General features: G+C 42.3%; 1 protein-coding gene across 1 annotated transcript in view; it reads left to right on the top strand.

The window, feature by feature from the left end:
- The window catches only part of LOC120861348 (spermatogenesis-associated serine-rich protein 2), a 154215-nt gene extending 136339 nt beyond the window's left edge, over window positions 1-17876 (top strand). Inside the window, exons 9-13 of the mRNA XM_040236997.1 lie at window positions 5009-5067; window positions 8222-8331; window positions 11210-11312; window positions 12642-12856; window positions 13918-17876. Coding sequence (XP_040092931.1) covers window positions 5009-5067; window positions 8222-8331; window positions 11210-11312; window positions 12642-12856; window positions 13918-14229 — 799 coding nt within the window. The 3' untranslated portion in view covers window positions 14230-17876. The remainder of the gene's footprint in view (window positions 1-5008; window positions 5068-8221; window positions 8332-11209; window positions 11313-12641; window positions 12857-13917) is intronic.
- The last annotated feature ends 3912 nt before the right edge of the window (window positions 17877-21788 follow it).

The raw sequence follows: 21788 nt of genomic DNA, 5'->3' as shown, positions 1-21788 counted from the left end.
AAATAAATAAATTTAAAAGAATTCTAACTCTTTAACCATCTGAGAAAATAACTAAGTCATACAAAACAAGCAGGTTCCTTTCCAAACATGTTCAATCATACTATCTGATTTCTTCATACTGATTTCTGTCCTGTGAAGAGGAAGCCTTAATTTATTTTGTTAAAAGGAATTTGAGTCTTAGGTTAAGCTGTTTGCCTAACATGACATCATATTTAAGTCGCAGACTCAATGTTTGAATCTGTGTATTCTGACTCCCAGTAACCTATGATCTTCATCCCACCCGTCACCATTGATGGCTCACTTTTGCACTAAAGCTGGAAGAGAGACTCTTGGGGCATGTGTCACACACGGGTTTGATTCCTAGTTCCCAGACCAAGAATCTAACTGTGCCCCCCTGCAAATTGCTGCTATTTCTTTTTCCCAAAACATATTGTAAGTATTGTAAGATATCATCGAGTCATATGGTCCCTGGTATTACTTTAGAACTGAGATGCTCTTTGAGCCCAAATGTGTGTACCATACTCATAAAACCAGTGTTGGGAATACGGAGACTTATGAAACAAATGAAGTGTCATTTAATTCTCTGCTAACGAAAACTACTAAAAATTTTCTTTTTTGGTTGTTTTATATGAGAAGGAGGAAGTGTCCAGAAAAATAAAGGTGTTTGCATTGGCTGGGCTTTGCTTGGATTTCTGCTTTAGTGGAATTATAATAAATAGGTTTTAAGTTTTCAGCAAATAAAATCAAGTATAAATGTTTTGTAAGAACATTATTAGGTGGTTTAGAGTATAAACCCCTGAAATAATTAGTTGCTCAACAGTTGCTAGAATTGTTTCTGTTATAATAGTGTTTTCTAATGCAGCTGGGCCTTCCCAGGCGACACTGGGAACCCGCCTACCAATGCAGGAGACATAGGAGACCCGGGTTCCATCCCTGGGTTGAAAGCTCCCCTGGAGGAGGCAATGGCACCCCACTCCAGTATTCTTGCCTGTAGAATCCCATGGACAGAGGAGCGTGGCGGGCTGCAGTCCATGGGGTTGCAAAGAGTCGGACACAAAGAAAGTGACTGAACACACACTAATGTAACGATCATAAACAAATGATAGTTAATAGTTTTTTGGAGCCAAGAAATTACTGAAGGTAATAGTATAATCAGTAAGCTACATGTTAAAAATATTAATTGAAGAGCCTACTTTCAATGATGGACATATAATGTATCTTAGAGATATGAGTGGTGATGCTACAGGGACAACTATTTTGACCAAGTAAATTACACAAAAAGCTTTAGAGTAAGTTGAGGAAATGGTAAGATGGTGGAAAAAAAAAAGTCTTGGTAAGGAGGGAAGGAAATACAGAACATTCAGACATTTACCAGTCTTTTTCCTTAACAGTGACAGGACATCTAAAACCATCCTTTGTGGTCAAAGACAGGATATGGAAATTCTGTGTGCTGTATAAGACCCAGGCTTAATAAGACCTTGTGTCTTTCTAGAGTCCCAAGGATATTTAGCAGAATTTCATTAGCAGTTTCTGAGTCTAGTGTATCAGATGCTCATCATGGTGTGTTTCCATTCAGGAAATTGACAGGACAGTTGCAAGTTTAGTACCCTCATGTACTGAGTGAGTAAGGTAACAACAGAAAGTCTGGTGGTGTGAATGAGCCTTTCATCACTCTGAAAGGACTCATTGCTCATAGTTATGGCATCTGAAAGACTGTTACCTCAAACCACAGGTACTTTTGAATCTCTCGGCTACAGATTCCTTCTGGCACCACCACAGCTTAGGAACAGATGGAAAACTTTAGCTAAAGTTTCTTCATTGTCAGAAAGTTATGTTACATTAAATTACTACTTTTAATTGTGAAAATTGCCTCTGCTCTTTATCTTATGCTTAGCCACTTTCCACTTCTTAACTCTTCTCACTTTCTCCGTTTATTTTGTGATGCACATATTTCCACAACTTAAACTTTCAGAATGCAGAAAAGTTGAAGGGGGAGTACAGTGATCAGCGTCTTTGCTGTGTGTGTGTGTTTTGGTGGAACCATTTGGAAGTTGCAGGCATCATAACGTGTCATCCCTAAATGCTCTAGCATTCATTACCTAAAACATAGTCATTCATCTATACAACTGTAATACATTATGTGATATACTTTTAAGAAAGTTCTTATAGTGTTTGTGTTGGTCTCAGCTTACTTCGGTGATGCCATCAGCTAGCAGTGCCTGAGGGCACTCACCTGGGCCCTGGACTACTTGTGGCCCCCACCCCGTGAATCAGTGTTGTGGCAGACAGGCCCTTGTGGCTCTAATGATTGCCACATGCACCTCAGCAACAAAAACAAGGTTTATTACTCACAAGTCCTGGAGGGTACATGGCATGCCTAGAACCACCCAGTAAAGTGTGTTTAAGGAGAGCATGAACCTTGAGTCATGACTTTATTGGGGTCCAGGATGGGGTGCCTTGAGTTTTGTGGGTTCATTCTTTATTAGTGGATTTAAAACATGAAAGCAAGAATTAAAACATGGGAAGGAAAAGTTCCGGTCACTCAAGTGGTCAGTTATGTGGCTCACCCAGGACCTTCTAAGAGGATGGCCTGGCCTGGCCCTTTCTCTTGTGAAGCTTATTTATTTGAGATGATTATCTTTGAAGTGAATGTCGGCAACCAAAAGCTTAATGTCAGGCACTTAAATTATTATCAGAAAAACTAATTGTCAGGTACTTAACACTAGATGTAATTTAACATTTATTCATTTTTCTATTTTAAAGACTTGTAAAAAATTTAATGAAAAATTGCAGAGATTCATCAGGCTTCTCTCTGAGAAAATATCCTAACAGTTAGTCCATAGATTCCTCTGTTTAATGCTTGGCTGACATCACAGAATCTTTCAGTAGATGTTATCAATAGATAGTAACATGACAGACAACAAACAAAAAGAAATAAAAGTCCTTATTGCTTTTCAGTGTTTTTTGGCATGGAAAGGTAAGCTTATTTTTTTATTGGAATGGTCATATGACCCCTGGCAGAAGAAATGACAACCCACTCCCGTATTCTTGCCTGTAAACTCCCCTGGACAGAGGAGCCTGGCAGGCCACCGTCCATAGGGTAGCTGAGAGTCAAGACACAACTGAGCACTCACGCCGTCATGATTCCCCACACACTGCACTGTGGATTTCTTATGATCACCAATGAGTGATTCAAGAAACAAAGCTTGTGTAAAGGGATGCTGACCATTCTTACAGGAAATAGAAGTGCCGTCCTGACGTGCTAGCTCATAGTGACACTATAAAAAGTCTCATGATGATGGTACTGTTTTTCCTTGCTGAGAGGAAGGCACTCTGGCACTCCTGTGGCACTCTGCTACCTCATAATAAAGATTGTAAGCTGCAGAAAGCTTACTTGTTTGCTAAGCTCTTTTAATAAATATTTTACAAGCTTCGTCAGTTAAATTTGTCATCTGATGGACAGTGTCTGCATTTTAAAGTGATTCAGCAGCAGAGGAGAAGTGATAATACTGAACTTGAGGCCTGGCAGCTCCTGTCTCAGATGTGCTTTTGTTTTGCTTTTTAGGTATTCCAAATGCTGCTAGAGTTCTTGGAGCAAAATGTTGCCAGGGTTTGGGAAATGCTTTCTTAGCAAAAGTGTTGCTCGAACCCAGGTCTCCTGCATTGCAGGCAGACGCTTTAACCTCTGAGCCACCAGGGAAGCCCTCTTCTCTCTAGTCTGGCACTTTGGAATTAATATGCTGACCAAATTTGTTACAAGTCTGTGTATTAACATCATGCATAATGATTATCAAACCTGTTCTTTATCACTTCACTATGAAGGATTTTACTCCTTGAGAAAATGTCCCTGCCTTATAGTTTTTTGAATATCTCACTCTATAGTCTCCATATTAACTACTTTGTGCTAACATAACAACATATAGAGCTAAACTGAGTTGGGTTTTTTCCCTGTGTGTGTGTGTATGTGTATATATATGTGTGTGTGTGTGTGTGTATGCATATGTGTGTGATTAGTTTTACAACCAGAAACGAGAGAACTTTTATTAACCCTGTAGTTATACACCCATTCAAAAGGAGAAATTAGAATGAATGTCAACTATGAAGAGAGTTGGAACATTTTATGTTTGTACAGATAGTAAAGCTGTAGTTTTTTTGTTTTTTTGGGTTTTTTTTGCCACTCTGTAAGATTTAAGCAAAATTGATGTGGTAAGGAAAATTATTTGTATCCAGAGGTTTAATACTAGGGCAACCTGTTATCTCTCTATATGTTCATTGAAGATGGTGGGCTCTTTTATAAGAACATGGAAAAGCTTTCCCATGCTTACAAACCATTTACATTTATAGTGGAGAAAATTCTATTTGCCTGTTTAATGTTCTTTTTCGGTAAAAAGCCTTCCAGAAATCTTTGATCCATCTTTTCTGGATTATTATTAAACGTTTATCCAAAACTAGCAGCAGTATGTGTGTCTTTTGACTACTCTAAAGACGAAAGTGCTAGTGGACTTGGTAAGCAACTGTGCTAAAATGTTGAAGATCTATAAATCCTAATGGTGGCTAAATGTGTTGGGCCCTAGCAGGGGTATTGGTTGGTAAAAATTCATTAGAAGCAAAACCGACCAGTTTTATAGACCAGAATATAAAATAAAATATATGCACATATGTAGAAATATGTAATTTTCGTGAGGACTTGTGCTTTAGCACAACTTACCAAAAAGTGTTTTGTAGTTCGCTACTGCCATCTACTGGTTCCCAACCCTTAAATGTCTAGCTACTGATTTACTGTAATATGTGTCAGTAGAAATAAAAGGGAATTAGATTTCTGTATTGAAATCTTTAAAATAGTCTTTGCTGAGGGCGAGGTAAGATTTTCATGTGGTATATACAGTGCTTATTTTGTAGTATGCTTTTAGGGAACAAATGCATAAGTCTTTCTCCACTATTAACACTGTGCCATTTTTCTGTTTGAGTTTCTGATCCAATATTCTTTCCTTTTGTCATCCCTTCCTAGTTTAATGGATCGGGAAGTGGCGTTGCTTGCTGAAATGGACAAAGTGAAAGCTGAAGCAAGTAAGATTGATCTTTATTAAAACTATTAGCAGTTAATAAGTACCTGCCTCTCAATCCCCATAACAAAAGCTCAATGTAAATGCCACAGTAAGAGTTTGTATATTTAGTTAAACAGTCTTGAGCAATTGTACTATGCTGACATAGGAATGCTTTCAGGTGAAACAACTTTATAATAGCCTGTTTATCAATATTTCCAAATTTTAATATTTTGAATATAGATTTCAATGTCTACATCATGGTATCTGCCACCTCAGCACCAGCTAAGGAAAATCGGTTATCTTGCAGGTGCCTGGGGTTTATTTTGTTTTTTCCTTCAGTGACTGAATAATTCCTTTGGGTTTTTTCCTACTTGGGAAAAAGCCTTTGACATAATCAGAGACGTTACCAGGTTGCCTACAATTAATATATATATCCCTGTCATTACCTCTTGCAGAACTTTGTTTTCTCGGTTTGTTGAAACTTCACTCAGTGTCTGTTATCCTTGGCTAGGGAAAAAGTCAATTAATTGAGGGTTCAGGATACCCATGACTGGGACTCTTTGAAAGATTACTAAAATAGATTCTGGAAGAATAGTCTAAGTTGAATAATTTGTGGGATTTTGTACAGAAGAACCCAGATCACTGTTTTTGTCATTTCTGTTAAGGATTAGGTTAAAGATAGACAGCTATCTGAAAAGAAGAGAATGTCAACTGCACTTTGTACCGTGGCATTGATTTAGGGCTTTTCAGCAGTTTTTATCTTCGTGCATTGAATGCCAGATTTGTAATTAGGAAGGTTGTTTCTTTTAACCTGCTCTCAAACTGTTGAGAATGGATATAAGTTGAAATGACTCACATTTGTGTCTGTGGTCTTGGACCAGAGGAGGCAGCTTTGAAGCACTGAATTGAGTTCAGTTTTGATCCATTTTAACCCACTCCAGTGTTCTTGACTGGAGAATCCCAGGGACAGGGGAGCCTGGTGGGCTGCTGTCTATGGGGTCGCAGAGTCTAACACGACTGAAACGACTTAGCAGCACCAGCAGCAGCAACAAAGTGTTGGATACATAGCAGAGATGCTATCCATTGTTTTTCAGAGGTGAGATATCACTTAAACTGAGTGGTATATCCTGAAATTTCTAGTGCCAGTTTCGGTCCATTCTCGTACCGATGTGTTCTCTTTTTGAAGGTGAAGTTTCAGAGAGGAAAAAAGACATAGTCCTTCCTGTTGAGAAGAAGGTGCTTTTAAAACTACATCTTTTATAGGAAAAAATTTAACATATTTCAAATAGAGAGGCTGATATAATTACCTCCCCCCCAGTACCCAGCCTTAACCAATTATCAATTCATGGCCAATCTTTTAGTATCAAATTCAGAGCTACAGATTTTTGCTCAAATTCATCAATTTTATATCAGTATCTCATTGCTCCCATACTAAAAATCCTAGTTCTCAATGACACTAATGTAATTACTCTTTTACCAATAATATCAAATTTCTTTTTTCTTTTTTATGTATTATCGTTTTATTAATTATTCATAGTACTTCACAGTTTAGGGTTTTACACACTCATTCATATCTGATCTTAACATCAACCTTACGAGAGATTTAGGTTTTCTGACTTTTTAATTTTTTTCATTTCATAAATGAAAAAGCTAGTTCCTTGGAAAAAATGTGACTTGTCCAAGATCGTATACTTAGGCTCTCTGAATTGTATGCTATGTGTAGAAATCTGTACTTGACACGTTTGAGATTTGTAAATCTTGAGATTTGCAATTCTATCTTAGAATCCTAGAATGCTGAAGCTGAGAGAAAGTGAATTTGATACAAATGACAAATAGATTTTATCTTGGGAGCCAGACCAATGAATCATTTGTATTTGTTGGGCCTTTGTGTTGAGAAACTTTCATATGCATGTTCCTAATTTATTGCAAAAGTGTGCCCTATTGCTTAACCTGACAGGGGAATGGGCAGCCCATCCACATTTGTGGCAAATCAGACTGAGAAAACCTGCTAAAGACATTCCAGCTCTCTGTAACACCGAATGTAGCTCTTCAAAAATTCTATTTTTTTCTAACTTAAATTTGGCTAATTTCTCAGTAGGTTATAGGATTCTGTGCGTAACAGTTAGGAATTGAGTTTAACTGCATGCCATGGAATGGCCTAAATAAATGTGAGGTTCTTTTTCTCTCATGAAATGAAAGGTCCAGAGGTAAGCAGTCCAGGGCTATAGGGCATCTCCAAAATAATATGAGGGACCCAGGCTTCGCTGTCCTTCTCCCCAGCCAGCCTTACAGGGTGTTTGTCCTCTGTAGTCCCTGGCTCTTTACTCTGGGAGACTTTTTATTATCTATTATCCTTCATGGCCATACCTGATTTATGCACCTCAGAGCAAACCAAAGATGATGTTTTTTTAAAAGCAGTAAAACAGACTTCCCTGGCGGTCCAGTGGTTAAGACTTTAAGCTTCCACTTCAGGGGGCTCAGGTTCCATTCCTGGTTAGGTAACTAAGATCCACAGTGTGGCCAAAAAAAAATTATTTTCTAATTAAAATATTTAAAAAGTTATTCTACAAAAAAAGACTGTGAACAATCTAAATATGCATCATTAGAGAACTTGAGTATTGTGGTATTCCATATATGCAGAGAGTATATTAGGAAATATACGTGAAAAATTGTTGTCAGTGGTTTCTTCCAGGGAGGGGAACACAGAGTCAAGTGGAAGATTTAATTTAATTTTGGCTGCACCGGGTCTTAGCTGCAGCATGCAGGATCTGTAGTTGCAGTGTGTGAACCCTTAGTTGAAGCCTGTGGGATCTAGTCCCTGACCAGGGACCAGACCCATGCCCTCTGCATTGAGAGTGCAGAGTCTTAACCACTGGACCACCAGGAAAGTCCCAGTGTACATGCTTCTTAATAAATTTTTTTTAACTGGGAAGAGGAGAAAGAAAAATGGCAAATGATTTATGAGTCTTTATGAGTCATAAAAAAGTGTTTACCAGATAAACTGCCTTCAGAGTCCCTCAAGAAGGTGGAAACTGGACCTTTGGTATTTTCACTTTCTGGGTGGGTGGGCAGCTAAGCCTTTGGCTGTGCGAGTACACACTGCAAGGCCTATATTTCCAGTCCTTCTTTGTCCTATTTAGCAGACCATAAGAGTTATGCTCTCTTTCCCTCTACAGTGGAAATTTTGCTTAGCCGTCAAAAGAAAGCCGAACTTCTAAAGAAGATGACTGATGTGGCTGTTCGGATGTCAGAAGAGCAGTTGGTCGAGCTCAGAGCTGATATCAAGGTAAAACTTCCTTCTCTTTTCTGGCTTTCTTCTTACCCTCGGGGACTAAGGTAGCAAATCTCCATAATTCATGGCGATATCCAATATATTGAACTCATGACCCCTTCTTCCCAAACCTGGCCCTTTTCCAAGTTCTCTTGCTCTGTAAGTGGTACTGTCATCTGCCCAGTGTCCAAAGTGGAAACCTTAGAAAGTTTCTCCTTTTCCCCACAATTAAATCTATCAGCAGACCTTGTCCATTTGACCTTCTGCACAATCTCATATCTGACCTTTTCTCTTTGTCTCCACCACCACCATCATGATCAAACTACTGTGATCTCTTGCTTTGACTTCTGAAGTAGCCTCTTAACTAATTCCAGTTCTCCACTTGGCCACCACCTTGCCATCCTCACCTGTTCATATCTGTTCCTCACACTACAGACCCTGCTTCAGACTTCCCGTTGCTTTCAGAATAGTCTCTAATCCTTAACGGCCTACAGGGCTCCGTATGGTCTGGCCCTACTGCCATCCTTTGCACATTGTCCCCCTTGTTCCCAGCGCTTCAGCTGTGCTAGCTCTCCTTTCCCCAGGCATACCTGTTCCCTCCTGTCAGGGTTGTTGCACATGCTTTCCCATCTGCCCAGAACATTCTCTTCCCTCCTTTCTCCCCCACTCCCCTCCAACCCCCTACCCCGCACCATTCCAGCTCACATCTCATCCCTGATCTCCTCATCCTTTCTGGCTTTCCTGTCACATCCCCTGTTTGTGCCCCCTAGCACACTTATAATTGCATGTGTAGTTGAGTAACCTGTCTTCCTCACTTGATAGGCACTACTGTGTCTCCAGGGCCCCGGCATAGTGCCTTGACACCTAGTAGGTGTTCAGTAGACATTTAAATGATTGAGAGAAAAATGGGGAGTTTGAGATGTTGGTTATATTGTAATCTGTCTGTAAAGATTATTTAGATTCAATACTCAGACGTTTTAAATTCTTATGTAAAGAACAGTGTTTCTGAGACTAAGATGGGCACCCAAGAGAAGCTGGGTTAATCATGGGTAGTTGTAGATACCGGCATTCTAATTGTTTCTCAGCTGTGAGCTGTATGAACCAAGGGAGTTGGCCTTCTCTGCTCCCAAGACCTAACTCTGCTGTTTCTGAAGTGTGAAATTTACTGCCATATTTAAGAGGAATACTTACTGGGGAGGTTTTATAACAGCCTTTGGAAAATAAAAGCACAGACAGAAGATCATCTGAGACCTTACAGGCATCCCGGTTACCATCCTGACCTGGTCTTTCATGCAAACCTATATTTGTATTAGCCCCTCGCGCCTTCCCCTTAGACTATACTGGGGAGAAATAGTGAAGCCAGAAATGTAAGTTTTAAAGTACCATTTTCTAATTAACTAAGGCTATTTTGCTAAATTTATGGAGAGTCTTCCTCGTATTGATGCCAGTCTCATTCAACTATCTGGGAGAAGCCGGAAACCCCTTTGGAATTAGATAAGAATTCTGGCTCTCATAGGCTTCATCTGTTCCCCTTCCCACGTGGTTGAAGAGCTGCTAGAAATATTTCTGCAGGCTGACTAAGGATCTGTTTCTCCACGTTTTCAGTGTACTGAAGTGGGTGCTGTGCAATTTAAATGTCTTATTTCCAGATCATTTTATTTCCGTCATTCCTGTTATGTCTTTGGCTCAGCAAACCCTAGAATTTGCTTCAGAATTAATCTCAGACTGATATTACGTGTCTGAAGGCTTTGTTATAGAGATTCATGAGCTTTCCTGAGCCACAATATACTCTGAAGCTTTAGGACTTCAAGGCCCAAAGCTAATTGTTATTCCTTCTCTCCCATTTATTGCTTCTAGGTGCATCCCAAGGATTTGATGCATTTGATTCTACCCCTTGAAAATCCAAAGTGGAATTAGGACACCCCCAGACAGAGGACTGCTCTGAGGAGTTCAGTTCTTCCAAATTATATCTAGGCCTTAACTTTTCTTTCTGATTCTCTTTGTCATCTGAAAAAATGATTCCAGGCTACCTTAGAAATTGTTTATTGAAATAGACCCCAGAAGCATTTTATTCCTGACATTTTTCTAGTCCCACTATTTCTGTAGTATAGTTAGTTTTTGACCCAAGAGGTTGGTTACTTCTCGGCTCAGTCTGCTTAAAAGGATTAAATTACTTGCAGCACAAACTCTTCTGATTTGCAAAGCTGACTTTTCACATGAATGATTTTCCAACTCAAGAAATTGTTCCTATTTCAAGGACTAACAAATCCTACTTTGTATAAAGAGGTGCAGTGGGTTTCCTAAGGAAGTTTCTATTAAAGAACACCAAACCATTTATTTAAATGGAATCATTGTTGTAACTATGGACATTTTTGCTGCCTCTGCCTGTGTATATAATGGAGCAGTGTGAAGAGTAGCCAAGAGTGGAGAGAAAGATGGCCCTCCATCGTGAGTTCCTTCTCCCTCCTTAAGTTTCTCTTGATTTCCACCTAATGACCTTCATACAGCATTTCATAACGCTCCCAAATGGACTTATCTTTAGACTCTTAAAGAAAACGGCTGGCTTTCGTCAGCCACCCAGCATTGGTAATATATGACCACTTAGTGAAATTTGAAGCACAAAAATCAGTTGAAAGTAATCCTGTTTATCTGTTTATGGTTGGTTTAGCCACCAAGTCGTGTCTGACTCTTGTGACCCTGTGGACTGTAGCCCGCCAGGCTCCTCTGTCCATGGGATTCTCCAGGCAAGAGTACTGGAGTGGGTTGCCATTTTCCTTTACTAGGGGATCTTCCTGACCCAGGACTGAAGCCAGCTCTCCTGCATTGCATAGCAAGATAGAAATCCCGCACATTGTTTGTCTCATCTGGAGGTTTGTCTTTGTCTTTTCTCCAGCACTTTGTTAGTGAACGTAAATATGATGAGGATCTGGGACGAGTGGCCCGATTCACCTGTGATGTAGAGACCCTGAAGAAGAACATTGATTCATTTGGACAAGGTGAGATGGTGAGAGATTCAGGGTGCCAGAGACGGTGAGGAGAAGACCACCCTCTCCTAACTAGAGACTGAAGTGCCAACTGGCTTCTCCCCTGACTCTCGCTCCTTCTTGGGTTTTGGTTTGCTTGCTTGCTTGCTTTTATGAGAAGGGACTTGGAGACACTTAACAAGTCAGTGAACACAGATGCTTTGAACTCTGAGGATGGGCATTTCCCAACTCCCTAAATTTATGGTTGTTTTTTCATCATTTTCTGCTGAGCTGAGAGGTGTTTGGCTGCAGTGTAAAGAGCATGTGCACTGGAGTCAGACCAGGTTTGAATCCCTGTGTCTGTACTCTACATGCTGCCCTCAGTTTACTCCTCTCCAAAATGGAGGTAACACTACCTGCTTTGCCTGGCACATAACAGGTGTCTGTTCCCACCTCCTCCACCCGCCAGGGGGTGAGGAGGTGGGAACAGAGATGCCTCTAAGATGAACGCTTGTAAGTGATGCATCAGTCAAACCTGGAGACCCTGAGCTCAGCTCTTCTGTTCTTTAAGTCTTGGCATAAAAGTGAAATAAATGTTGGACTTAGGGCAGTGATTGTGAACTCAACATTCAGTTCAGTTCAGTTGCTCAGTCGTGTCCGACTCTTTGCGACCCCATGAATCGCAGCACGCCAGGCCTCCCTGTCCATCACCAACTCCCGGAGTTCACTCAGACTCATTAGCCCAGGCTTAAAACCAAGGAAAAAAAATCTAGGGACTACTTTTAAACCATTGAATTCTGACAAAACTTGAAAATGTTAATATTTTTCAACTAGATTGCTATTTTGAATTTGGAGTTACGTTTGCAGAAAGAACCTTAGGAAGATAGATATTTGTTGTGAAGACTAGTTCTGTTTGTACGTAACTCATCTTGCATCATTCAAATGTTTAAAAAAGAATTTAGCTTTTCATTTAACTTTTTCTTTCTTTGCGAAGTCGGTACTTTAGAAATGTTCCTTGCATAGGAAACTGAACATATGGCCCATACTATTGTTCCTAGGCTTAGTCAGCCGCTGGAGCCAAAGCCAGGCGTTGAGGTGGTAGGAACGCCAAGAAATCATTAGTTGGTGGGGGGATGGGCCGCTCTGACGGATTGTTACAAAGCCGCGGGGATTTGGAAGGCGTGGAGGAAGAGGGCAGAAGGGAGGTTTTCCTTCCTGTTACCTCCTTAAAAGCTTAGCTTTACAAATACTCAGACAGTTCTTTATCCTAAGTTGCTCATTGTAAAATGGAGAAACAGGGAGAACATTACCAGGCGTGCTTTTCTATCATGTGACCACATCTTCCTCATATTTCTGTCTCAGTGTCCCATCCAAAGAACAGCTATTCGACCCGGTCTCGATGTAGCTTGGTCGCATCTGTGTCTTTGGGTAGCCCGTGTGACGCCTCTGCTGCTGCTGCTTCCACCTGCGCCTCTGCTGCCAGCCTTACAAGCGCTAACAAGAAGAACTCGGCACCGGGAGAGACGCCTGCAACCACAGCAAACTCCGGTGGCCGATCCTACCAGCCTCACCGAGAGGTAACCTAGCTTCCACACTGAGCGTGTTAGGCAGAAAAGCTTTTAAACCAGGTTGTCACAGTTTAACATGACAGCCCAGTACATGACTGGCTTCTCTTTATGCCCCTTCCACACCTATCTTGAATCCCTCCAGCCTCAGTTAGTTCCAGAGAAAGGGTTTGGTGTGTATGTTCCAGTTCACCAGCCAGTTTAGATTTCCCGTTGCCAGGACTACTGACTTTCTGATGTTGGCAGTGATCCTCGCTGTCGTAGGCAGTAGTCTTGACTGGTAATTGGTCACACTGGGAGTCGTGCACCCATCTGGAGGTGGAAAGCACCACAGTGGCAGGTTTCGCCAGAATGCCTCTGAAGCAGCAGCTCCTTAGAAGCACAGGGAGAGCACACCGGGAGAGAGAGCATGAACCAGGTAGGGCAAGGAGCAGATGCTAGAAAGTTGAAGCAGAATCCATAGTTGCTTTTCCTTGATTTGAGGGAGATACCATAAGAGCCATCCAAGGCAGTGCTGTGCATTACCCTGAAGTAAGTAGTTCTTCAGGCTGGTATTACGTTGGAATTGGAGGACAAAAATAAAATCCTGTGCCACGAGCTCTCCGGGTTGTACTGTGAATGTGTTAAATGTCACAGCAGTGTGATTTAATCTGTGGTTCATGATATACAGCAAAGTAGATCATAGTGAAGCGTATTTTATTATTCAGATGTTCATTATCTTTACAAATGGCTTATGATCTACAAAATTCAGACATGTGATAAGACACTTGCCCAGTTGAGGGCTTATAATAGCCCCAAAGAATGCTCTTTCTTCCTCAGCCCAGCTAAAGAAAAGCTCTTCAGTGGAGAGGACCCTGAGGTGAAAGGCAGAGGGGAGATAGCGAAAGGTTTATGAGTTCTCATTAGGTCTAGGTTGGATCGGCTGACCAAATTCCCTGAGTATTAAGAGAGAACCGAGTCCCAAGCATGGGGTACCACTGCTAGGCTTTCAGAATGTTCCTGTACACTGAACTGGCACACCTGGTGTGCCCTCATACCTCTGTGCTCTGAACATTGTATTCTTTTATCCTTAGGTATTGCCAGGAAACAGACGAGGAGGACAAGGCTACAGGCCACAAGGCCCAAAGTCCAGTGACCCCACTAACCAAGGGCGACACGACAGCGTGGGTCGTTACAGAAACAGCTCATGGTATTCATCTGGTTCCAGGTACCAGAGTGCTCCATCCCAGGCACCAGGAGGCAGTAGTGAACGGGGCCAGGCTCACTCTGCAGGGACGGATGGGACTGGAGCCAGCATGGAGCCCGGCCCACCCAAGCCCTCGTTCAGGAAGGGGCTCCCCCAGCGCAAACCTAGGACCTCTCAGCCTGAAGCTGTGAACTCCTGAGGAAATTTCCAGCCGTCTCTCTCTTCTTTCCCACACAATTCAACTTGGTAACTGGACTTTAGGAAACTTATAGTTAGATTTAATAACAAAAAGAAGTTTACGCATATCACTTTTTATGCCATTCTAAATATTTTGGTTTCTTCTCTCCTCGTTTCCTCTTTACCATTTTTGGAAGGGAAGCTGTTTTTTTTTTTTTCCCCCTTGACCTTTTCCAGTGAGATGGATTGATTTTGATTGGTCATTTCCACCAGAAATCACAGGCAACTGTTGCCAGGTTTCCCAAGGGTAAGCAGTGTTCTTCTCGGGGCTCCAGGCCTTCCGGAGACCTGAAGAAGCCTTCCTCAGCCAGCCCGACAGTCCAGGCGTTCATGAGGAGAAGGATCACGGCTGGTCTTGCTGCCTTTCTGTTGCAGCAGGAGCCGCACGTGCCTGTTGGGTTCCCTGTAAACAACAGCGTGAGCAGGAGAGGCAGTGAGGGGGTTGTGTACAGCTCTGAATTGGCCAGAAAAGGAGGAATTGAATAGGTGAAAATGGAAGGACCCTGGGACACATTTGAGAATCTGTCTGGGCTCCTAAACTGTGCCTGAGCCTGACACTCAGATCGTGGTTTTAATCTCTCGCTTGGCACCATGGCTTAACCTGCGGTTTCTTCCATATGCCCAAGCCTTGTTTTCTATTACCTTAGGCTGCAAACCAGTCTAGGGAAGTCTATGGGAAAGTAGCATTAATTCAAGGGAAAAAAGTATTTGTTCATTTCAGTGTTTGAAGATTTTTGTTGCTATTGTTCTCCCTCTTTCCTGATTCCCATTCTGACCCTGAACCAAATTTATAGCAATATAATTAGTGTTAATCTAAGGTGTCAACCATCCAAAAATTGCTGCAGTCAGTCTTTAGAGTTGAATAAATAAAAACAATTGCATAAATGTTCCCACGTTTGTTTCACCGCAGGAAGCGACTTCATTTCATTACTGTTTTTCTCTGGGCCTCATGGAATAGAAGTCACTCAGACAGCTTGTTTGGGGCTTCAGTGAGGGTATCCAGTTCCTCAGTCATTTGTCCACTGCTTTAGCTTCAGAACCAAATTAAATACAAAAGTCAGGGTGAGCAGATGCAGCTGTTTCTCTTGGGAAGAGGTCTGTAGGAGACGGAAGGGTAACTTTCCAAAGGAGAACCTACCAGCTCTGAAAAATCAACTGCCAGTAGCTCCAGCAGAGGCTCTGTCTGCACCCCTGTCCTCCACCCTGTCCCTTCAGGAATAGCAGGTGTCACTACGTAATCGGGTTCCTGCACGTGGCAGGTGGTGCTGCTGTCAGACTGCCGCCCCATAGCCGCCCCAGCCTCTATGATTTAATCACAGCAGAGCTTTTTCTTCTCAGGGTCTGTTCTCCCAAGTCTGCCATCCAGGCTGTAAGTGGCAGTGGTGCAGAACCTAGCTGCCTCGGGGCTTCCCCTGGCCCTTTGGCTGAAGCTGAACTGCCAGGGTTCAGGTTGGTTGCACAGATTGAGAGAGAAAGAGTGTGTGTGTGTCTTTCAATAAAGAAAACAGTAGTCAAGGAATACTGGGAAGCCATTTTCTAAGGAGCTGGCTACCTCATTTGGGGGAATTTATCCAACAACACCATCCGTCCTGCTTTGATTAATTGGTCACCTACACTTTATAGGAAATTCAGAGATTGAAGTGGCCTTGAAGGATTATGAGGTCTATCCCTGTATCCAGGCAAGACTGTATTTAACCACCTAAACAGATGGGAGGCCACATGTTTGTCAAAACTGCCTTCAAGTTGAAATTAAAATCTCCTTATAGAAAAACATTTGAAGATTTTTTTCTAGGACCACAAAAAGTTTGAAAATTATGAAGCTTTTTAAAAATATATTGCTTTTAATTATAAAAGTAGCATTTAAAATATCAAATAGGGACTTCCCTGGTGGTCTGGTGGTTGAGACTTCACCTTCCAGTGCAGCGGGTGCAGGTTTGATCCCTGGTCAGGGAATTAAGATCCCACGTCTCATGGCCAAAAAACCAAAACATAAAACAAAAGCAATATTGTAACAGATTTAATACAGACTTTAAAAATGGTCCACATTAAAAAAAAAACTTTAATAAAATAAAATATCAAATAATGCAGAAATGTAAGAGGAAAAAAAGTTTTCCATGTTCCCATTCTATTCCTCGGGGGTAATGACTGTTAATAATTTGGCATATATCCTTACAACCCTTTTTCAAAGCATATATATACATATACACATACATAGGCTTTTAATTTTTGGTTTTGTTTTTTATTAAAGGAGCATACTATATGCATTCCACCATTCTTTTTTTAGATAATATGTACTATAATTAATTTAGGATCTCATGTTGTAAATATTCTGCTCCTAAATTTGCCGGTTTGACTTTCTTCAGTGAAGAGAAGTTAAGTTTATCTTAAGTTTGAACTGTGCAGCTCATCCTTTGCTACCCATGACAGCTCTTCCTTCCAAGAGAAGGGAGGCTCTGTACCCTGGGCAGTTCCTGCTGTGTGTGCAGAAACATCCTACCTAATCATGTTTCCTTCCCTTTCTATTTTGTCCTACAGATCAATCTTGTGTCCTTTCCCAGACTACAAGATAGGATTGAAACTTCAGGTTTAGCTTTGTCAATTATGTGCCACTTGAGAGAGAAAATTTAAATTAACATGGCTTCTTTAGGTACATCAAATATTTAATGGGCCCCTTATTTACAGCAGTTTTTAAAATTCACTTTAAAAAAAACCTAATACAGGCTCATTTTTTTCAAGGTATGAAAGGATACATGATGTGAAAGTAAAAAAATTGTTGGCTACCTTGTCCCACTCCCCAGAAGAAGTTACTGATAAGTTTCTGGTATAACTTATCACAAACTTTCTAAATCCAAACATGCAAATATATATTTTCTCTCTTTTATATAAATGTAAATCATATTATGCATATTCCTAAACAACTTGCTTGCTTTTTTTAATTTGTCCTTTCTTTTTATAACTAGTTTCTGTTTGGCTTTAAGAAAAATCAATATATGGGAATAGTTTTTTGAAAAAAAAAAAAAAAAAAAACCTAAGCAGTTCAAATGGATATATGATGAAAAATAAGCTTCCATTCCACTCTAGACTATGTATTCCCTCTCCAGAGGCAACCACTGTTAAGTTTCTTGTCTCTCTTCAGAGATTTGCTATATTGATATATCAGAAGAATGTACACTGCTTAGGCCTCTTAACATTGGTATACATAAATACACCTGTTCTTTTTATGGTTGCATAGTATCCCATTGTATAAATTCATCATAATTAGTTCAACCAGTCCCTAATGATGATTTTCAGTTTTTTACTATTACAAGTATTGCTCAAATGCTCTCTTAATACATATATCACTCATAACATATGAGAGTAGATCTTTAGGATAAATTCCTAGGAGTGGAATTGTTAGACCATACAGTTACTGATAAAGTACTCTTAAAAGATGCATGAGTTTACACTCTTAGCAACAATGTTTGGGAGTGCTTTTTATAGTTGCTGAGCTGGAAGCTAAGGAGAGAGAAAGATGACTAAAACATAGCCTCTCCTGGGGCTGATAAACTACTTGGGACAACTGATATAGACAGGTAAAACAATACAAGGTATTAAATAGTATTGCATTGACGAGCCTTGCTGTCTTCTGTGGGTGAAATGGAGCAGCACTGCTCACAGGGCCTGCCTGTGCTTCAACTAGATCCATCCCAGGGGGTGATCAGGCACTTGTTCAGTGGTTTATATTTCAGAATCCTAAAACAAGGGTACATTCTTGTGAGTATGAAAGTATGTATGGGGTACAACAGGATGAAATATTAATTAGGTTGGGAGTGGCCTGGAAAAGCCACGACACATGGTTATCAGTCTGTGAGCCTCTGCTTTTGGAGAAGGTCATTAGAGTAATGGCTTGTTGTCCTGGAATTCCTGCCATCTGACTGAACAAAGTGAGGGTTTGTCTTGCCTAATATACAGGTTTCATCCCACTGAGGAGAATTAAATCCGCAGGGAAGCACACTTCATGGAAGAAACAGGTATCCAAAATGGTACATGTTTGGAGGTCAGCAGCTGATTCAAGGAAATATTTTGTCAGTATTTTAACCAGTTCAGAGTACCAGACCATAACGCTAGTAGCCAGAACAACATACTGTAAAACTAGCCTAGCTAGACTTCCGGTAGCTTTAGCCACCTGAACGTATTCTTTCCTTTAAACATTGAGGCACCTTCTGGATTCTAGGCACTCTGCTGAGTTCTGAGGCCAAGAGGTCCCAGCTCTTTCCTCACTCACTTTGCAGGTGAAGGAACGAGAGCTCTTATCTGCTCCTTAAACAGAAGCAGTGTCTGGTAGCCAGGCAGTGTGGTAGAGTGGAAAGACCCTGGAATTTTGATACATATGCATATGTGTTAAGTTGCTTCTGTCATTTCCAACTCTGCAACTTCATGGACTGCAGCCCGCGAGTCTTCTCTGTCCATGGGATTCTCTAGGCAAGAATACTGGAGTCGGTTGCCATGCCCTCCTCCGCGGGATCTTCCCTATCCGGGGATTGAACACACACCTCTTCTGCGTCTCCTGCATTGCAGGCGGATTCTTTACCACTTGCGCCACCTGGGAAGCCCTTTGAGACATATATTTGGGTTTTAATTCTGGCTTTATAACTTGGTAGCTATGTGGTCCGCTAACCTTGGACAAATAGCATCTCTGAACCTCTTCCTGAACTGGGAAGTGAAGACAGTGGTCACTACTTCACAGAGGGGTAATGGAGGTATCAAGCAGGTGCTGGAGAGCAGGATTCTCATATCCAGGCTAACCTGTGACAAGTTAAACATTCACTAACAACTCTTTACTTTTCTGTCTCTCCCACCCTGTTAAAAATCGCATGAAAGACTTCCCCAATCTCCAGCCATACAGACCTAATTAACCAAAAGAATAAATAAATAATAATACTTGAGTCATCCTATTCCTTGCGGAGCTTTTCTCCTCTGAGTGTATATCCCTCCAGCACATCTGTCCTGACAGCTGTCAAGAAAGCACCGCCCCCCTCAGATGCCTCCTGTTCCCCGCCCCCCTGGTTCTGAACTACTCAGGGTGACACAGCCCAGATGCTGATGGTGCCAACCAGGACAAACAAGGAGCGAGGCTGTGGCAGCATCTCCCTGGGGACAGCCAGGGACTGTCATTTCCCCACGGGTGCCGAGGGAGTTTCCTTACCTACACTGTGACTCCCTACCAGGGGAAACGCTAGCTGAAGATTTTTCTGGGTGAGGAAACTCACCCACCATCACCACCAGCAGCACAACTGTTCTCCAGCCCACCCGCCCCTTCACAGCCGTCAAAACAGCAGGAACAAATACCACCCACTCTGATTCCTCAGGGAAAAGTCAGGTCTCCTTTTTATGTCTCTCTCCAACTTAACCCAGTTAGGCTTTCTCTGTAACTAGATTTCAAACAAACCCATTTTCTGGTGTTGCTCAAACTCGCAGGTGAGAGACTTAGAGCATTTCTCAGACTCACTCCCTTGCGAATCCAAGTGGGCAGGGCTTGTGGTCCACTGCAGTGTCTCCCCAACGGCCTGAAGTCCAGGTGGCTGTTCACAGGAGGCAACATCAAAATGCGTGTGTGTGTGTGTTTCAATCATGTCTGACTCTGGCCCCATTTACTGTAGCCCACCACGCTCCTCTGTCCATGGAATTCTCCAGGCAAGAATACTGGAGTGGGTTGCCAGTTTCTTCTCCAGGGCATCTTCTGACCCAGGGATCAAACCCAGGTCTCCCACATTGCAGGCAGATTCTTTACCATCTGAGCCACCAGGGGACCCCTAAAAATGACCTAAAATAACCATTCTGTCTCCTTTTAATAGGCTGTTTCTCAAAGGACAGGACAAGGCACCCCCAGCAGCATGGCATGATAGCAAACTGCCAGCTCCTTCACCAACTCCTGGTTCAGATCTGGTTCCCCCAGTTAACTAGCCACGTTAATTAGCCACTTAACTTTCCTTTTTAGAAAGTTTGCCATGGTTTCTTCATACTAGCTGGGACCCTCCACTAAAAGAAAGCGAATGGTCTAGAATGAGACAGACACGGGGTGGCCAAGTACTTGAGGCCTCAGAGTATTCCAGAATGTTTTGGTGGGGGTGGGGAGACTCCATCGAGGCTGCATGTTGAGCTCATTTCTGTGGTCCCAGCACCTGGGGCCAGGGCAAGCGCAGGGGGACTTTCAGTAAGAATCATAACCACTTAACTAAGTTCATCTCATTCTCTCCACAATCCTCTGAGAAAGGTTTATTTCACAAATGAAGGAACGGATGCTCTTCGAGATTAGCACGTGTCCTCCGTCCCCACCCAAGGTCACTCGGTGGCCGAGCTAGAATTCAAACCTACGCTAGTTTGACTTGAAAGCCTGAGATTTCCCCACCTTACAACACAGCCTGAGAAGGAGAGACCTGGGGACCTCCAGAAACGTGGAGAGTGGGAAGCGGGGAGGGGAGGAGCCCCTGGACTCTGATCCAACAGCCACCTGTTCTCAACCCTGGCACACAGCAACCGACTCCGCCTGCGCTTGGGGGTGGGGTGGGGGCTTTCTCCATCTTTTGTGTCTTGAGCAATTTTTTTCTTGCTTTGCTCTTCCCTTCTCTTTCTCCCTGTTCCTTTTGTAGCTAATACTCCCACAGGCCTCCCACGGCAGCTCCAAAACTCAGCCTCCTGAGTTTCTTCTTGTTGACAATGCCTCTGAGCTATCTCTGAACAGGGGCCCCCCCTTAACCTCCCTTCCCTGTGACTCCCCACGGTGGCCAGTGAGTCAGGAGCTGGGGAAAGGGGAGAGGGAAAGGAGATTAGTGTGAGGAGCCCAGTGCTACCTGACCCCCACCCCACCCCGTGCCCTGCCCTGTTTACTTCTCAACTCCTCCCAACCCCCAACCCCCACCATGCTGTCTCCTAAATGTGGGCCCTTGCTCTGTGTGTGTGTGTGTGTGTGTGTGTGTGTGTGTGTTGTTTATTCTAGTGGGAGGGTAGATGCAGGGAAGGAGGAGGCAAGGAATTCATCACTGCAGCCTCTATAAGGCAGATCTGGCAGGGAGACCTGAGGGACTAGGTGACATGAAAGGGAGTCAAGTGGGTTGAGACCCTATGCCTGAACACACTCATCTAGATGGAAAGGACACCTTCAATCAAGCCAGGCTAAAGGTCTTAATGACCTGGGTAACCACGATGGTGTGATCACTAACCTAGAGTCAGACATCCTGGGGTGCAAAGTCAGGTAAGCCTTAGAAAGCATCACTACAAACAAAACTAGTGGAGGTGATGGAATTCCAGCTGAGCTATTTCAAATCCTAAAAGATGATGCTGTTAAAGTGCTGGACTCAATATGCCAGCAAATTTGGAAAACTTAACAGTGGCCAAAGGACTGGAAAAGGTCAGTTTTCATTCCAAACCCAAAGAAAGGCAATGCCAAAGAATGTTCAAACTACAGCACAATTGTACTCATTTCACAAGCTAGTAAGGTCATGCTCAAAATCCTTCAAATTAGGCTTTAACAGTACTTGAACC

This window comes from Oryx dammah, unplaced genomic scaffold (assembly GCF_014754425.2).
Source record: "Oryx dammah isolate SB20612 unplaced genomic scaffold, SCBI_Odam_1.1 HiC_scaffold_11232, whole genome shotgun sequence".
Lineage (NCBI taxonomy): Eukaryota > Metazoa > Chordata > Mammalia > Artiodactyla > Bovidae > Oryx > Oryx dammah.
This window is presented reverse-complemented; position numbering and strand designations above follow the sequence as displayed.